At 36.1% G+C, this 17300-nt stretch overlaps 1 protein-coding gene across 1 annotated transcript; it reads right to left on the bottom strand.

Moving 5' to 3' along the window:
- Positions 1-1896: 1896 nt before the first annotated feature.
- On the bottom strand, positions 1897-15955 carry LOC101746953 (peroxidase). The gene is made up of 13 exons (XM_062669068.1): positions 15593-15955; positions 13691-13805; positions 12102-12280; positions 11049-11225; positions 10322-10512; positions 9808-10006; positions 8896-9093; positions 8082-8232; positions 6939-7115; positions 5055-5205; positions 3820-4021; positions 3310-3418; positions 1897-2166 (listed from the first exon to the last, which is right to left on the bottom strand). Exons 1-13 carry the CDS (start codon positions 15603-15605, stop codon positions 2055-2057), a joined length of 1974 nt encoding a protein of 657 aa, XP_062525052.1. The 5' UTR covers positions 15606-15955; the 3' UTR covers positions 1897-2054.
- Positions 15956-17300: the final 1345 nt, after the last annotated feature.

The raw sequence follows: 17300 nt of genomic DNA, 5'->3' as shown, positions 1-17300 counted from the left end.
CAGAACCTCATCACAGAAATGGCAGCTATTCCGAGAACGGTGTGTCGACGAGTTTTGAACAATTTACGTGGACGATTGGAGGAGTATTTGCAGCGTGAGGGAAGACATTTAAACAACATAATCTTTGCGAAATAATTTTCCAATTATTTATCTTTCATAGTAATAATAACCGTTTTGTAAAATATTAGTTGATTTTTTCTTTACTTGTCTTAGGCCCTACCTAACCTGGACACCCTATACATTTACAAGGCTGACTCTAAAGAATTTGCTGTAATTAAGAATAATGTTAAATAATAGTGAGAGAAATCTTTTTAACTTAAATAGCAAAAGAAACCGGGATCCGCAATGAGTAATACAGTGACTACAAAAATCTGTAGTTTTATTTCGAAGTGCTTAATACATATACTTAGTCTGGCCATAAATACTGTTACAATTAAAAATAAACAAAATATTACATTTGAATTTGGAATCTGTTATTATTATATTATGATTACTCATTGAGTTTTCTCATTGTGGCGCCAATACATTGTACAATATTTTGCGATATTAAAATGGAGTGGAGTGATAAAGAGAACCGAATCGCTGTGATTGCATTACACAAAGTAGGTATGGAGCCAAATGCAATTTTTAAAACTCTCCATACGCTTGGTATTAGTAAAATGTTTGTGTACCGGGCTATTAATAGGTGCAATGAGACCTCCTCTGTTTGTGACAGAAAAAGATCTAGTCGTCCACGTAGTGTTCGTACGAAAAAAGTGGTCAAAGCAGTAAGGGAAAGAATTCGAAGAAATCCTGTCCGAAAGCAAAAGATTTTATCTCGGGAGATGAAGATAGCACCTAGAATCATGTCGCGTATTTTAAAAGATGACTTAGAACTTGCAGCCTATAAGAGACGTACTGGTCATTTCTTAACTGATAATTTAAAAGAGAATAAGGTGGTAAAATCGAAACAACTACTGAAGCGGTACGCAAAGGGAGGTCATAGAAAAAAATTGTTTACGGATGAGAAATTTTTTACAATTAAGCAACATTTTAACAAACAAAATGACCGTATTTATGCTCAAAGCTCTAAGAAAGCTTCCCAATTTTTCGACAGAGTGCAACGTGGGCACTATCCGACTTCAGTGATGGTTTGGTGGGGTATTAGCTATGAAGGAGTGACTGAGCCATACTTTTGTGAAAATGGTATCAAAACATCGGCACAAGTGTATCAAGATACCATTCTTGAGAAGGTAGTGAAGCCCCTTAACAACACCATGTTCAATAATCAAGAATGGTCCTTCCCGAAAGACTCGGCGCCAGGTTATAAAGCTCGGTCTACGCAGTCTTGGTTGGAAACGAACGTTTCGGACTTCATCAGAGCTGAAAACTGGCCGTCGTCTAGTCCTGATCTTAATCCGCTGGATTATGATTTATGGTCAGTTTATTATAGTACGGCTTGCTCTAAACGCCATGATAGTTTGGAGTCCCTAAAACAATCCGTACGATTGGCAGTGAAAAATTTTCCCATGGAAAGAGTGCGTGCTTCTATTGATAACTAGCCTCAACGTTTAAAGGACGGTTTTGCAGCCAATGGAGACCACTTCGAATAAGTTTTTTATACTTTAAATTGTTTAATATTTATGTATTAAACTAACACACTGTAAAAGTAATAAATATTATTTGCAATAGATTTTTATTAATTTTTTATTGTAACAGTATTTATGGCCAGACTAAGTATTTTTCAAGAAATCCTTATCCTCCTTCGGTATTCAATACGCGCATGTAGCAACCATGTTCTTAATATAAGCTGAAACAAAACATTTACACCACGGCTGCTATAAGTGAGGATAACCTCCAATCATCGTGTGCCCTATATGCTCGACATCCGTCAAAAGCAATGAATATTCCACATTATAATCATATACATATATTTACTTTATTCACGCAGGCAAAACATTATGAGAACGGAATGATATTTGTATATTATCAGAAAAACATGTTTTAGTTCTAAATATTCTCTTTAAGTTAGTTCAGCAGAATTTCGAATAACAATGATTAAATTATTAACAGTATTATATAATTGAACCAAGAATCGAAAGCCAGATTTTTAAAAGTGACGTTGGTTTCTCTTTCCATAGATTCAGGTCGATAGTTGGAATTTCTTCGCATGGGACCAGTTTGTTTCTGTAAAGAAATGAAGGCACTTGATTATATTTATAGCTAAGGAAAAGGTAAAGATACATAATTTTACTATGACTAAAGATACGAACAATTGAGTTATCGGTCAATGGTTGTACGACTCTAAAAAACCACAATCGAAAACACTAAATTTGATTATCTTACCACACAAACCAAAGCGCAAGATTCATTTGCCACATTCATTTGCCTGGTATGCAAGAGGTCCATACATAACTAGTCAGGTCATAAGTATTGTCACACAGTAAAAACTTTTCTTTTAGAATGCTAGCCACAAAAAAGTTTATTGAATTCGAATTTCGAATTGTTCATGAAAATAAAAATGTATACTTTTAGAATTTTACTCATTTTTAAATATGGAGTGGACGCTTAAAGAAGACCGTGTTGCAGTTATTGCGTTGCATCGTTGCGGTACACGCGCCAATTCAAATTTTTAACATACTGAAAAATTTTAATATAACCAAAAGTTTCTTTTATCGTACCATCAAACGATACAATGAAGACTCTAGTGTAGATGACAGGTCAAGAAGTGGTTGCCCTCGGTCTGTTAGGACTCCAGCAGTGATAAAAGCTGTGAAGGCGCGAATTCAGAGAAATCCCAAACGTAAGCAGAAACTGTTGGTCCTTCAGATGGGGTTAAGCAGAACCACGGTGAAAAGGGTGTTATAGATTACAAGATATGGCAACACTTGGAGGAAAAGGCGTGCTCAAAGCCTCATCCCAATTTGGAGTCACTCAAGACATCCTTGATTGAGGCAGCCGCCGATATTGACATGGACCTCGTTCGTGCTGCGATAGACGACTGGCCGCGCAGATTGAAGGCCTGTATTCAAAATCACGGAGGTCATTTTGAATAAACTTTAGTGTCATAAGAATCTATGTTTTGTTAAGTTCATTTTGGTATATGAATGGTTACATAATTAATAAACTTGTTTCAATTATTTTACATTAAACATGTGACAGAATTTATGACCTGACTAGGTATATATGTATCTCTTGCATACCAGGCTTTACTGGGATTGATGGGAAGCTGTTAACATCCCTACTCTTGTAATGAATTTTGCTATTTGTTTTTAATATTAGAAATTAAAGCATTTAATACGATTAGTGTAATAAGCATTTTTTTAATACTTCTCGGATATCTTCTCGAAGGGATTTGGTTGCATCTTTTGTATACCCTTCACGTTGTCACAGAATAATCGCGCCACCGACGACCCTAATCGAATACTCTGAAGCTGCTCTGTAATTATAATAAATAATCATTTTATATATATATAATTTATGTAATGTAATACGTACTTAACAAATGTTCACGATTGACTTCCACGGTGAAGGAATAACATCGTGTAATAAAAATCAAACCCGCAAAATTATAATTTGCATAATTACTGGAGGTAGGACCTCTTGTGAGTCCGCACGGGTAGGTACCACCACCCTACCTATTTCTGCCGTGAAGTAGTAATGCGTTTCAGCTTGAAGGGTGGGCTAGCCGTTGTAACTATACTTGAAACCTTAGAAATTATATCTCAAGGTGGGTGGCGCATTTACGTTGTAGATGTCTATGGGCTCCAATTACCACATAGCACCAGGTGGGCTATGAGCTCGTCCACTCATCTAAGCAATAAAAAAAAATGAACTTACCTAAAGTAAATGCAATTTTTTCATTTTCTCCGTTTTCATAAAAGTATCTATCACCGACACGTGTATTGTAAAATTGCTTTAGCAATATACCAAGAAACGTTGGTCCGACTTGAGTGTTCTTTTCTTGTATTTCCAAAGATCCGGCGACACTAAGTTCTACATCATCAATGCTTGGGTACAGTTCTGATAATTTTTCTATTAGCTGCGAAATAAATAACAATTTAGCGTCCTGAACTCATGTCCATAAGGACATGAGTTCAGGACGCTCGAATAATCGAGCGACAGTTAAACGAGTGTCCTTCTCAGTAAAAACTGACTTTGTCTTTTGCTTTCATGAGCTTTCACAAGTCTCTTGTTTCTATGGTGTAAAAGTCACGCGCTTGAAGGATGCCACAATCTTTTGACAATCTATAACTTTGTTGATGTCCCGTAGAGATGAGATCCGGTAGCATCAGACAAACCGTGACTTAGTCTACCCATCAAGTTTAACAAAAGCAATGATATAGGCAGTTCTCTGTATAATAAGTTTGCTCTGGTAAACCATCGTGGCCACGTTGTGGTCACATGCGTTGTGATCTATGATCACTCACGTTAAATCTACATGTCTAATAAGCTACCAAGCAACTAAACGTGGGTTTCACACTGGCTATTCCTACATCCAATCACACTTGGAGAGTATTAAGCGGTAGGCAGCGGCTTGGCTCTGCCCCTGGCATTGCTGAAGTCCATGGGCGACGGTAACCACTCACCATGAGGTGGGCCGTATGCTCGTCTGCCTACAAGGGCAATAAAAAAAAACACTATGGACTATATAGGACAATCTCAAAATCACAGCATTTTTGTTGAGAAACACGTCGGTTACCGCTATAATCCAGAGCGAACACGACAACAGTACGAATCCTTAGTATTTTAGTCCTCAAGTCATAGGGCTAGTTTAGAATCGAATAGAAGATAAAAGTCACCAAAAACTCTGGCCTTTTTTTATTTTTTTATAGCTTAGATGGGTGGACGAGCTCACAGCCCACTTGGCGTTAAGTGGTTACTGGAGCCCATAGATAGTTCTAAGGTCTCAATATTGTTACAACGGCTGCCTCACCCTTCAAACTGAAACGCATTATTGTTTCACAGCAGAAATAGGCGGGGCGGTGGTACCTACCCGTGCGGACTCACAAGAAGTCCTCCCACCAGTAAAGGGTCTTCGAATTTTAGAATAAAACATTTGTTGCGTAACTTACGTCATCGGGTATTAAACCAACCAGGTCGTCGAATGCTTTGGGCACGTCTAGGCCCAGTACCGCCCGAGTATTCACATAAGTACCGATACCGTGGTCACGACCGCGTTGGATGTCTATAGCTCGTAAATCAGTACCCAATTCACTACTCCCTCTGAAAAAATTATTCGCTAATTTAACTTGGCTGACTCAGTAGTGCAGTAATTAGCGCCCCTGACTGTTGCGCGGAGGGTCGTGGGTTCGATTCCCACATCAGGCAAACATTGCTTGATGAACAGGTTTTTTTTTTGTCTGGTTGCTTATTATCTATTTAAGTATATATTTAAACGTATATAAGTATGTTTGTCAGTCTCTGGTACCTATAAAACAGGGAATTCTAAATTCTGGCCGGATGAACGTGCGTGATTTGTTCGCAGTTACTTATTTATTTATTATTAATTTTTAATAATAACAGAGCTTAATTTCTTTAATTTTAAATATATCTTTTCCAGTTTCGACATTCTTATTTACATAAATTAAATATTCTGAAGGAATTGGAAGCGAAACGTCTTGAAATGTGTGTGGTCTTAACTGTCGTGTTTCGTTTCTGTAATTTTGGTGACAGATCTAGAATTAGGCTTGTGATGCTCTCCGTGTCCTTATGAGACCGTCGATTCTGGGTGACCGTTGATTTACGTAAAAAAAACACTCAATATTTTCTATAGAACATGCCTTTTGTCAGCTATCTACGATTCCGGGAAATATTCCTTTTTTTTTATTTAAGTGTAATCAGACGAATATACCGCCGACCTAATGTTTTACCGTCACTCGTGGCCGTCAGTAATGCCAGGGACATAGTCAAGACGGCGCCTACGGCAAACTGCGTAGGATGTCTACACGTATTACTTTTAGAACGCCTAATTAAACTTAATAAGGTGTAACGCGTGTCTCGGAAACATATAATTAGTAATCTAAGACACAAGAAATTTAGCCCGTTGATCTGAAAATAAATAGAAACCTTATATGTAACAGCAAATTAGCTATTATTCTGTCTTAGTCATTTAACTGGGACCATTTAGGATAATATACCCGGAGGATTTAGCAATTTGAACATCTTAAAACATGCGTTTTGAACATTTCCTTAAGTGGGTTTCTGTTGTTTAAGCGAGAGTGGTACAAATAGTTTTTTCTCAAGCGAAAAACGATATTATACATAGCCTAAATAGGTCTAACTTTACTTACTGGTGGTAGGACCTCTTGTGAGTCCGCGCGGGTGGGTGCCACCACTCTGCCTATTTCTGTCGTGAAGCGGTGATGCATTTCGGTTTGAAGGGTGGGGCAGTCGTTGTGGGGCATTTACGTTGTGGATGTCTATGGGCTCCAGTAACCACATAACACCAGGTGGGCTGTGAGCTCGTCCACCCATCTAAGAAAAAAAAAGAGTATTGTTAACAAAACAAACCCACAACTTTGGTACAATTGAAGCAGAACCTCATCACAGAAATGGCAGCTATTCCGAGTATGGTATGGTATCTAAGCAATAAAAAATAAATAAAAAATAAACTTGATTCTATTAAAATAATAAAACCTACGCTTAACGCCGATTGTAAAAATATATGTTCGCCTGCAAATATAAAAAAAAAAATTGTTGTTTCAAATTTCGTGTAACTTATTTGAAATTAACTCCGGGCAACGAACGCAATATCGCTGAAGTTCATGATGCGGTTGTTGACTTGTGATTTACTATGACAACAGCCGAGTATCTCAACCGATTTTAAGCTTTAAAGACAGCGTAGAACATTATACGATGTCTTTTATGATCAAATTTTCTTTAAAATTAGACAACAAAACATAACAATATGCATAATTACTCTTTTTTTTAATTTTGGTTATGAAATTCAAACATACCTTTCAAAATATTCTGTTAATTCCACATCGTAATATCTATCATTGGCTCTTTGGTGTTCAATAGTCAAGCCCAAAGACAGTTCAAGGAAATTATTGTTCATTTCGATCACTGAAGGATCGTCCAACCAGTCACTAAGCCTAATCGAGCCAGCTTCTTTACGGTTTTTAAGGTATTTCCTAAAAAAAAATCCAGAAAATTATGTCTTTTATATCAATAAGCCCAATAAACTGAATATTAGACGTTGTCAATATTAGTTAGAGTGAGAAAAGCAACACAAATCTAACTTTCCTAAATCAGTCTAATCTAGATACTAAATATTGTCAACGTATCAAGTAAATAATGGTAAACCAACGTATGTATTTCTTTTTTCATTAATAATTGTTATCATCGTGGCCTAAAGGATAAGACGTCCGGTGCATTCGTGTTGAGCGATGCACCGATGTTCGAATCCCGCAGGCGGGTACCATTTTTTCTAATGAAATACGTACTCAACAAATGTTTTCGATTGACTTCCATGGTGAAGGAATAACATCGTGTAATAAAAATCAAACCCGCAAAATTATAATTTGCGTAATTACTGGTGGTAGGAACTCTTGTGAGTCCGCACGGGTAGGTAGCACCACCCAACCTATTTCTGCCGTGAAGTAGTAATGCGTTTCGGCTTGAAGGGTGGGGCAGCCGTCGTAACTATACTTGAGATCTTAGAACTTATATCTCAAGGTGGGTGGCGCATTTACGTCGTAGATGTCTATGGGCTCCTGTAACCACTTAACACCAGGTGGGCTGTGAGCTCGTCCACTCACCTAAGCAACAAAAAAGAATTTTAATAATTAAAAATATTTACATGTTTCATGTATTCTATGTGCTCCTATGCCACTTATCTTATTGTGAGTAAACTTGGTACACAAAAAAAATATATTTTTTAATACAATTAACGATAGTCCCAGAATAGCAAATTCGCTAGTATTCTTATAGTTTAGTAAACTTTCAATTAGGATTCACTATTATATTTAAACCAAATAGATCTAATTCGGTTGTATTACACCCAATAAATTGACAATTTATTCACCTTGAGCATTACAGACTTTTTTTTTACAACGCAACAGACGGTTTATTGTATTCAAAAAAATTATTTAACTTACTCTAAGTGTCCATATACGGAGCTATGAAAAAATCTGTTGGCGGCTGTGGCGTGTTCGTTAATTATAGACGGGTTAATGTTCGGATCGTAATCATTTACGTATTTTTGTTCGTCTGGGTATATTAATTTATGTTTAACCATGTTCTCGGCACCTATGAAAAACAAAGGAACATATAAACAGCAAGAAGAAAACTAAATTTCAAATGAAGACCGTTTGCAAAAAATTTTTTTGTTGCAGACTAAGGATAAAATCATTTTTTTTTAAATTAAAAAATAAATTTATGATTCAAACATAACATTGAAGTAATCAATAAATTACTAAGCAAACATTGAATTATTTTATTTAAATTAAAATTTTACTGCATGTACGTAATAATATACAGTGTTCCGATAATCGTTAAAAATCGTATTATTTCAAGAGGCCCCAAAGTATTAACTTGAAATAAATTACTACGAAATTTAACGAAGTTACGCGCGGAGAAGTGCTACACTTGGAAATTGATTTATTATAAGAATAACAATTTTCGAAGAACAAATATGATATGAAACAGAAATTACATCAAAATATTCTATAAGTCGTTAAAATTCTCTCATTTTGAATATGGAAAGAAATGGGCAATAATATAATGAAAGTATGTCTATTTAGATACGGGAAGATTCACGGATCGACCTTATGTTAGTTAGATACTAGTACTTCGATCACAGACTCTCTGGGAATTACCGAAACCGATTGATCCCAAAGCATGAATATCACCGCGCACAATAACATATTACAAATATCCAATATTAGTTTCATACAAAAGATTGATACTTACCTAGAAGTATTGGTAAATACTCATAATAACTGATATGCTGAAACATTGCTATGAGGATTCTTCTTGTTTCTTGGAACACTATTTCATCTGTCCAAAGCGGGTTTAATGATGACAGAATGTCTGCTATTCGATTATGTTCACGAAGCAATACTACTTGAAGTATCGATAATTGAGGATTCTGGTTTACTCGGGGATCACCTTTAAAATTCAAATAATCAAACAAATTTAGTACACTATTGCGTAATAAAAAGAAAATAAAAATCTTAAGCAATAAACAAGCGAATAACAAAATATTACGTTGGTTGAACTTTACTAAAAAAACCGCCATTTGTACTGATTTTTGATCTCCTTTATTCGTTTTATTGAATGATCTGCCAGTTGATGTTGGACAACAGGTCGATAGTCAAATATAAAACTTCGAGAAAGTCCCTAAACATAATGTCATTGTTTTAATTTAGTTTAATTTTGTTTTGTTTGTAAAATTTTGATTCGTTGTTGTTTGGTAATTATTTAACCACTCATATTTGTTGTGATTCAATAACAGATCACACCAAAATGCATTTTTGTGGGACTACAGAGCGAGTTATGAATGTTATTCGTTTCAGAAAGAAGAAATAGAAGCCACAACGAATGTAATCGGCAAACCCTTTCTACATTTCACCAGATGTGAACATCGCGCATCTGGGGATTTTTTAATTCAAATTTCATAATTACATTCTTGGAGCACGCTCAACTACGTTTTTAGTTTCCGTAAAACTTAATCACTGAATTTATGTTTTAAATATGTATTTTGTAAACGTTTACTGATATGATAATCTCAAGTAACCATTAACCGATTAATAAGTGCGCTATAAATGATGAAAAAGACACAGAGCACCTTAAAAACAGCTATTAAATGTATCTAAATATTACCAGCTAAATAACAAGGCGAATTTGTTCGATTTTTCATGTTGCACGTCATACTGGCTTCTGGGTCTTGCGGAAGCCACTCTTGGCCTTTTCTTATCACGTTCAGTAGCCTTCCTCCGCACCATGCTCGTAATGGTGATGCTTGGTCTTCATTGTTTCCATATACAAAGGATAGATCCATGTAAGATGTCGTTGATGATATCTGACATAAGGATTAATAATTACTTTGATTTATTGTGTATTTTGCTATTTATACTAAGCTTCATTAGAATCAACCAATAAATATTAGAAAAAATATTAACACATTTTTCAACTGTCTTGCCTACCTAGTTATTATCTACTACTGAATAAATTTGAATAAATAGTAGATACAACACAACGACCAACATTCAAAAACTAATTTTCATAACAGTACAGTTTTTTTTTGTATAAATTTTTACATAATAGATGTAAGGTTTTAAAAACATTACCATATTTCTGACAACGCGTACCTATTTACAGCATTTATATTACTAACCGGATCAGCAGGAACTTTCGGGGCCGTGCAATTGTTATTTTTAGTTGTTTTTGTACGGTCGAATTCCAAGCATTTTATCCCTAGCGGGCTACGAACAGGGTCATTGGCTGGAACTCCAATAGCAGCGCATTGAGCATTTGTAGATGCTTCATCGGTGTACATTCCGTTCGAAGTACAGCATACGGGAACCTCTGGAAAATGAAAATTATTTGTTATGACCGTAAAAACTATAGTATTTTAAAACCTATTCTATGTTGTCACGTAATTAGCATAGTGTTTTATTGTAATTTTGATAAATAACATTGAAAGCTGTACGCGTTAGCCTTCAAAAGGCAAACAGAATTTTTTTTTAGTTTTGATTTAATTCAGATGGTGTACGATCTCTCGGCCTATCTGGTGTAAATACTGGAGTTTCTAGACTTCACTACGGGAATTCCGTCATCTACCTTTAGACGTGAGGACGAAATGCCAATTGTAGTTAACAATGGCTGTACCATCCTTCAGACCGGAACACGTTCTGCTTCGCGGCAGAATGGTGATAAATACCCGTGCGAACTTACATTAAGTCCTTCCACAAAAACACATAACATAAATCTGAAATTGATTAATTAAATCCGGTATTTTTCTGCGTTTCCATGCGTTTCGGAAACAAACGATCATACTATTTGAAATATAAAATTGATGAGACTTGAAATTAGATCGTGATTGTGATCCGCAAATAACATACCTGACGACGGAGGTGAGGCTGCCAACGACATGTCGTGAGCTATAAGTTGGCCCCATTGCATAGTAAGGAGTGTGTATTTCTGGTCATTTATTTCTTTATTAGTGAAAACGCTTAATCGGATTTGACGAGCACTAACCAAGGGCTTTCCCGTACTCGATATTGGTAATGAGCTGATACCTAAGAAATAAAATTAATAAGAATAAGAACTATCTTGCTGAGCCTTAAATTTAATTCGTCAATGTCCATAATTAATTAAATAAATATTTTGTTAATGTTAGATTTTGAATTAATTTCATATCATATTTTCATCCAATTTTATTCAATTTTATTTCATACAACAAATAACGACTTTCCACGGATTTGAGTACTGAAGATAAATTGATTATGTTGACTTGTGAAAGTGATTTCATTATTTTGCATTTTTACTTTTTTATGGAAGATAAATTCGTTGGGTAGGATCGAAGGACTCACGGAAAGGATTTAATAAATTCTGTGAGCTTTATAAGACGATATCATTCCTGCGAAGTCGTTTGTGAACAAACCCGCAAAATATAAATTGACCACTGCTCAATTTCATAGACACAAAAGCGTATCCGTTTATTTGATCGTCAAGAAATTTTACACATTTTTACATCGCTTTGTTTTTGTTTAACATATTTATGCTAACAAGAAAACATGCGGCAGAAATAGGTTTCGCTGCGACGCAAAATACGTTGTCTGTTTTCCCGCTAAAAATAAGGTGGGCCATAAAATAGCAAAAAACAACAATAATCTAGCTATATTTAAGAAAAAAAAAACAATAAATTCAGTTAAGTACCACTTTCCTCTTTGTTCGTCAACCGAAGCTTTGAATTTGTGTTTAAATGTTATTTGAGAGCTTTAATGTTTTAAAAAACATAAAATATATGACTTTTAATTGTCAAAAACGAGATAAAATAGAAAATGTTAATCGTGAATTTAAAGCTTGCCAATCTTGCGGTGTCATGGCATCATCATCGAATTATGGTCGAACTAAAACCCACACCAGTTGTATTAATAGTTATACAAACTTACCATCACCATAGTTATTCTGAACTAGTCTCCAGTACGGTGTCTCTGACATGCCCCATTCTGTGTGCTTTAGATTATTACACGATCCATCAATAGTTCTATATTTAGAATCTTGACAAGATTTCGAAGGATTAGCACATGTCGAAGAACTGCCTTTTTCGGAATTTGAAAACACTTGATGACTAAAAATGTTTGTAAGAATTATTTGTGTTATAGTGTAATATAACATGTATATTTTCTTTACACGTTGGGTCTGAAACTTTATGCTCCAAAGGCACAACTTTTAGTTAAGATCAGAAACTGATATAATACTCATAATACGTTATCTTTGAATACGTCATTTTACAGCTGTATTAAAAGGAATTTTGTTTGAAGAGACAGCATTTATAAGTACTCGTATAATGTCTCAAACATGAGTAGATGATGCTTTTTATATAGGTACTAGCGACCCGCCCTCGCTTCGCTTCGGAAACATTAAAACACACATGAAACCAAAAAAATATTTTTTTTTTTTTTTAAAAGTAGCCTATGTTCATCAGGGACAATGTCGGCTTCTAATGGAAAAAGAATTTTTCAAATCGGTCCAGTAGTTTCGGAGCCTATTCGAAACAAACAAACAAACAAATCTTTCCTCTTTATAATATTAGTATAGATAGATATAGATTTATCAATACATCTGTCTGATCCACTGTTTTTGAGTGAATTCTTAAACAGGCTTTAAGTTTTAACGATGCAACATTGCTCATACAACGGCCCTAAGCCACGGAAGATACGAGAGACTAAACAAGACAAAAGCTTCAGACCCGAAGAGGACTTATATTATTAACAAACTTATTATTAAGATCCTCTGTAGGTCACGAAACATTAGACTAATAAGGCGATCAGATCATAAACCATCTCATGTTACTTAATAAATATTTTTAATTGGCATTGGTAGTAGGCAGCGGCTAGGCTGTACCCCTGGCATTGCTGACGTCCATGAGCGACGATAACTACTTACCATCACGTAGGCCGTATACTTATTTGACAATAAAAGTAATAAAAAAAAGAATTGACGTTAAAAATATGAAAAGGTCAACCAAATTCACCAAACATAGTGAATGACAGAAGAACTTGTAGCTTAGTGCTAAACAAAAATCGGACCGCTGTCGAAAGGTTTTGTTTCATCCACCGTAGGGTATGGGAATTTACAATTGATATGGACAAGACTTGTCAGTACATGAGTACAAGTTACAGAATTTATTAGTATTTGTTATATCTATACTAATATATAAATCTACAGTGGTTTTTAAGGATATTCCGTTATAACTATTGAACCATGCATCCGATTGACTTGAAACTTGGTATCCATGTAGAAAATACATGTACTTAATGGATAGGCTAATATTTTATGAGTGTTGGACTCCATACATCAGTTGCGGGGGCGTTAATGATGAGATTCTTTGTGGGAGTGACAAATAATAATGTTAATTTTAAATGCCCAGCGAAGCGGACGGGTACAGCTAGTATATATATAGATAATATACTGCTATGAAATCGAAGATACATTTTTCGTGTATTTTAATAACGGAAAATTATTCATGGTCACTTACCTAGGACATGCTTTAGAGCATTTGTTACATCTTTTTAAGAAGTCAAAAGCAAGACATTGACTTAACAAAAAAATATAAACAACTAACAACTTTATCATTGTCTTACTGGATGCTCCTGAAATAACAAAATTTACTTTCAGAAAGAAAAAAAACGTACAGGAACAAGCCCAATTTTTTCAAGCAACTTACTAATAGTTGGAATTTAGAACCACTTTAAATAAAAAGCAGCGGAATACTTTGCAAACAAAAACAAAAAACAATTTAAAACGGTAGTCCGAGAAACCCTTTGCTAACTAGCTTTTAAATTAAAATGTACTGTTGAATATTATTTTTACTTTATATAACAAATGATCGAGTGATAAAATTCAAATTTTCGTCGTACTAAAATGGTAATAACTAAAATTTGTATTAGAAGACAAATGAAGTTTTATCAGTTGTTCAAACAGTTTGCATACATTAGGTATTAATAGCCAAAATTCCGATGTCTTTATTTAAGACTCTTTTTTTTTACCTAAAAGACTAGCATTCAATATTGGCCCCGGTAACTTATCGTTTGGGGCCATTTTGTTTTTGGCATCTATACCAACTAAAACGGATTAAGCAATTAGAACATAAAGTATAAAGGATAAGTGTATACCTGTAGCCTGTTATTACAGTTCAAAATCTCACATTTAGGTCGGTAGGTGAGTGCATTAGAGAATGGACAAATTTCATAAACGATTTCTATACTTTATTGATTACTCTTTTTTAAAGGCTTTTTTTAAAACCTAACTAGTTTTGGAGCGAAATAGACTTGAAAGCTACACCCTCTAGTGCTTGATCTTTTTTTTTTTTTTTTTTATTGCTTAGATGAGTGGACGAGCTCACAGCCCACCTGGTGTTAAGTGGTTACTGGAGCCCATAGACATCTACAACGTAAATGCGCCACCCATCTTGAGATATAAGTTCTAAGGTCTCAATTATAGTTACAACGGCTGCCCCGCCCTTCAAACCGAAACGCATTACTGCTTCACGGCAGAAATAGGCAGGGTGGTGGTACCTACCCGTGCGGACTCACAAGAGGTCCTACCACCAGTAATTACGCAAATTATAATTTTGCGGGTTTCATTTTTATTACACGATGTTATTCCTTCACCGTGGAAATCAATCGTGAACATCTGTTGAGTACGTATTTCATTAGAAAAATTGGTACCCGCCTTGCGGGATTCGAACACCGGTGCATCGCTCAACACGAATGCACCGGACGTCTTATCCGTTAGGCCACGACGACTTTTTGATCTTCCAAGTCCACCATGATGACACCTGACACACCCCGCTGTGGCTTGTCTGTAGTTTTACGGTAGACAGCGGCTTGGATCTGCTCCTGGCATTGCTGAAGTCCATGGGCGACGGTAACCACTTACCATCAGGTGGGCCGTATGCTCGTTTGCCTATAAGGGCAATAAAAAAAAGCCCTCCCTGGCTTTGCAGATTTTCATGAGTGGCCATTACTACTTAACATGAGAGAGTTAGTATAGTTTGTCAGATAAATATTACCCGCAAAAATAACAATAAAAATACATATCTATAATTATTAAGTTTCAGACACCTTAATAATATTTTAGTCAATCATATGCCACAGCAGTATGGGTTCTGCTCGTATACTATTCCATTTTTACTACTCCAACAGTATTACTCCTCCCAAGTATTATTGTAGAGAAATCTCTGTGAATTTAGCGGTTTAAAAAAAAAGTTGAATTTGCTGTACACTTTCTGAATTTCTGCTATATTCTAGTCTTCAATGAGAAGAGAAAGAACGCGTATTCCATCAAAGACTGTTTGTTCATCATCATTTCTTTTTGTTATTAAAAGATTACTGTCTTAAAATCTCTAAATAAAATAATATTTTAATTTTATAATTACCTTTTAAATCCATTTTTAATAAGTCGCTGATAAGAAGTTTTTTTTAATTATTTATCATTGATATATTTTATTTTTTTGGCAATTAAATTACACATGAAATGATATAGAGACCACAATTTTATTTAATATCCCCAAAATAAGACGCGAAACAAAGTTAATTTAAAAGTTACAACGGCCAATCCGATTGAATTTAAATGATGTAATTTGAAATTATGATTATAGGTTGTTCTTATATTATCCATGAAACAGCTGTTTAAACAAGATGAAACTTTAACAATTCGTTGTTAAGATTGATTTTCATTTTTAAGGTTTTAATTAAAATTACACAACTGCTAATTAACAACTACGCATATTCACTTCAATGTAAATTCTTTATCGTAATCAAATATTAACTTTTCAACAAGGCGCGGAGTTGTTCATTAAATTTAAAGTCTAATTTTTCACTTAGTCAATTTAAAAAAGTAACCAGCAATGTATGGCAAACATCAATATTGGTTTTTATTATTTTATTTGCTAGTAGTGTTTGGATATGTAAAAAAACAAGACCAATGAGACTGTTACGACGATTCTATTCAGAGCTGTAATTCTCTTGGTTAGTTAACAGAAAAATAAATGAAACTTTAAGTGCTATAAATACACAAGTATATTATAGATCTCCAACGAGTTTGTTTTGGAGGTAGGTGCTGTCCGCCTCGGCGAGCTTAACCCGCGATACCCTACGAATGACCTCACCCCCCTGGGTGGTACCTAACGAGGGCCGAAAACATAACAGATAGTTGGACCTTGTCCGACTGGCTAGCGACCCTCCAACTAGGAGTACCCGCCAAATAGCCTAGCTGTGTTCCGGTGTTTGGTTTGAAGAGCCAGTTCTATTCCTTCCCTTTCCTCTTTAACGGGGGTATAAGGAAGTCTAGTGAAACGATCACTGCTACCAGATCGTCGGTCAGTACCTGAATCCGGTGGTCCCTACTAAAATGTGTAAAATCCTGTCGTGCGGTAATCCGTATACATGCTGCCATACCACTTTCTCGTTCTGGTTGTCGAACGACGATCGGGTATATAAGAGTTTTGCAGTATAAGTTAGCTTTTCCGCGCCAGACACTCGTGCGTCCATCAAGTGCACCGCCTCACGGAGCACATCTTACTAGGGCTGAACAGGCGGAAACTCATTCCGACAGGAGCCCTCTTCTTCGATATAGCGAAGGCGTTCGACAAAGTCTGGCACAACGGTTTGATATACAAACTGTATAACATGGGAGTGCCAGACAGACTCGTGCTCATCATACGAGACTACTTGTCGAACCGTTCGTTCCGATATCGAGTCGAGGGAACGCGTTCCCGGCCCCGTCACGTCACAGCCGGAGTCCCGCAAGGCTCCGCCCTCTCCCCGTTACTATTTAGTTTGTATATCAATGATATACCCCGGTCTCCGGAGACCCATCTGGCGCTCTTCGCCGATGACACCGTCATCTACTACTCGTGTAGGAAGAAGGCGTTGCTTCATCGACGACTTCAGACCGCAGCTACCACCATGGGACAGTGGTTCCGGAAGTGGCGCATCGACATCAACCCCACGAAAAGCACAGCGGTGCTCTTCAAAAGGGGTCGCCCTCCGAACACCACGCTGAGCATCCCCCTCCCGACTAGGCGCGTCAACACCTCCGCCCCCGCCGTTCGCCCAATCACGATGTTCGACCAGCCCATACCG

This window comes from Bombyx mori, chromosome 6 (assembly GCF_030269925.1).
Source record: "Bombyx mori chromosome 6, ASM3026992v2".
In the NCBI taxonomy this organism is placed as follows: Eukaryota; Metazoa; Arthropoda; class Insecta; order Lepidoptera; family Bombycidae; genus Bombyx; species Bombyx mori.
The sequence above is the reverse complement of the archived record's forward strand: the minus strand, read 5'-3'. Positions and strand labels throughout refer to the sequence as shown.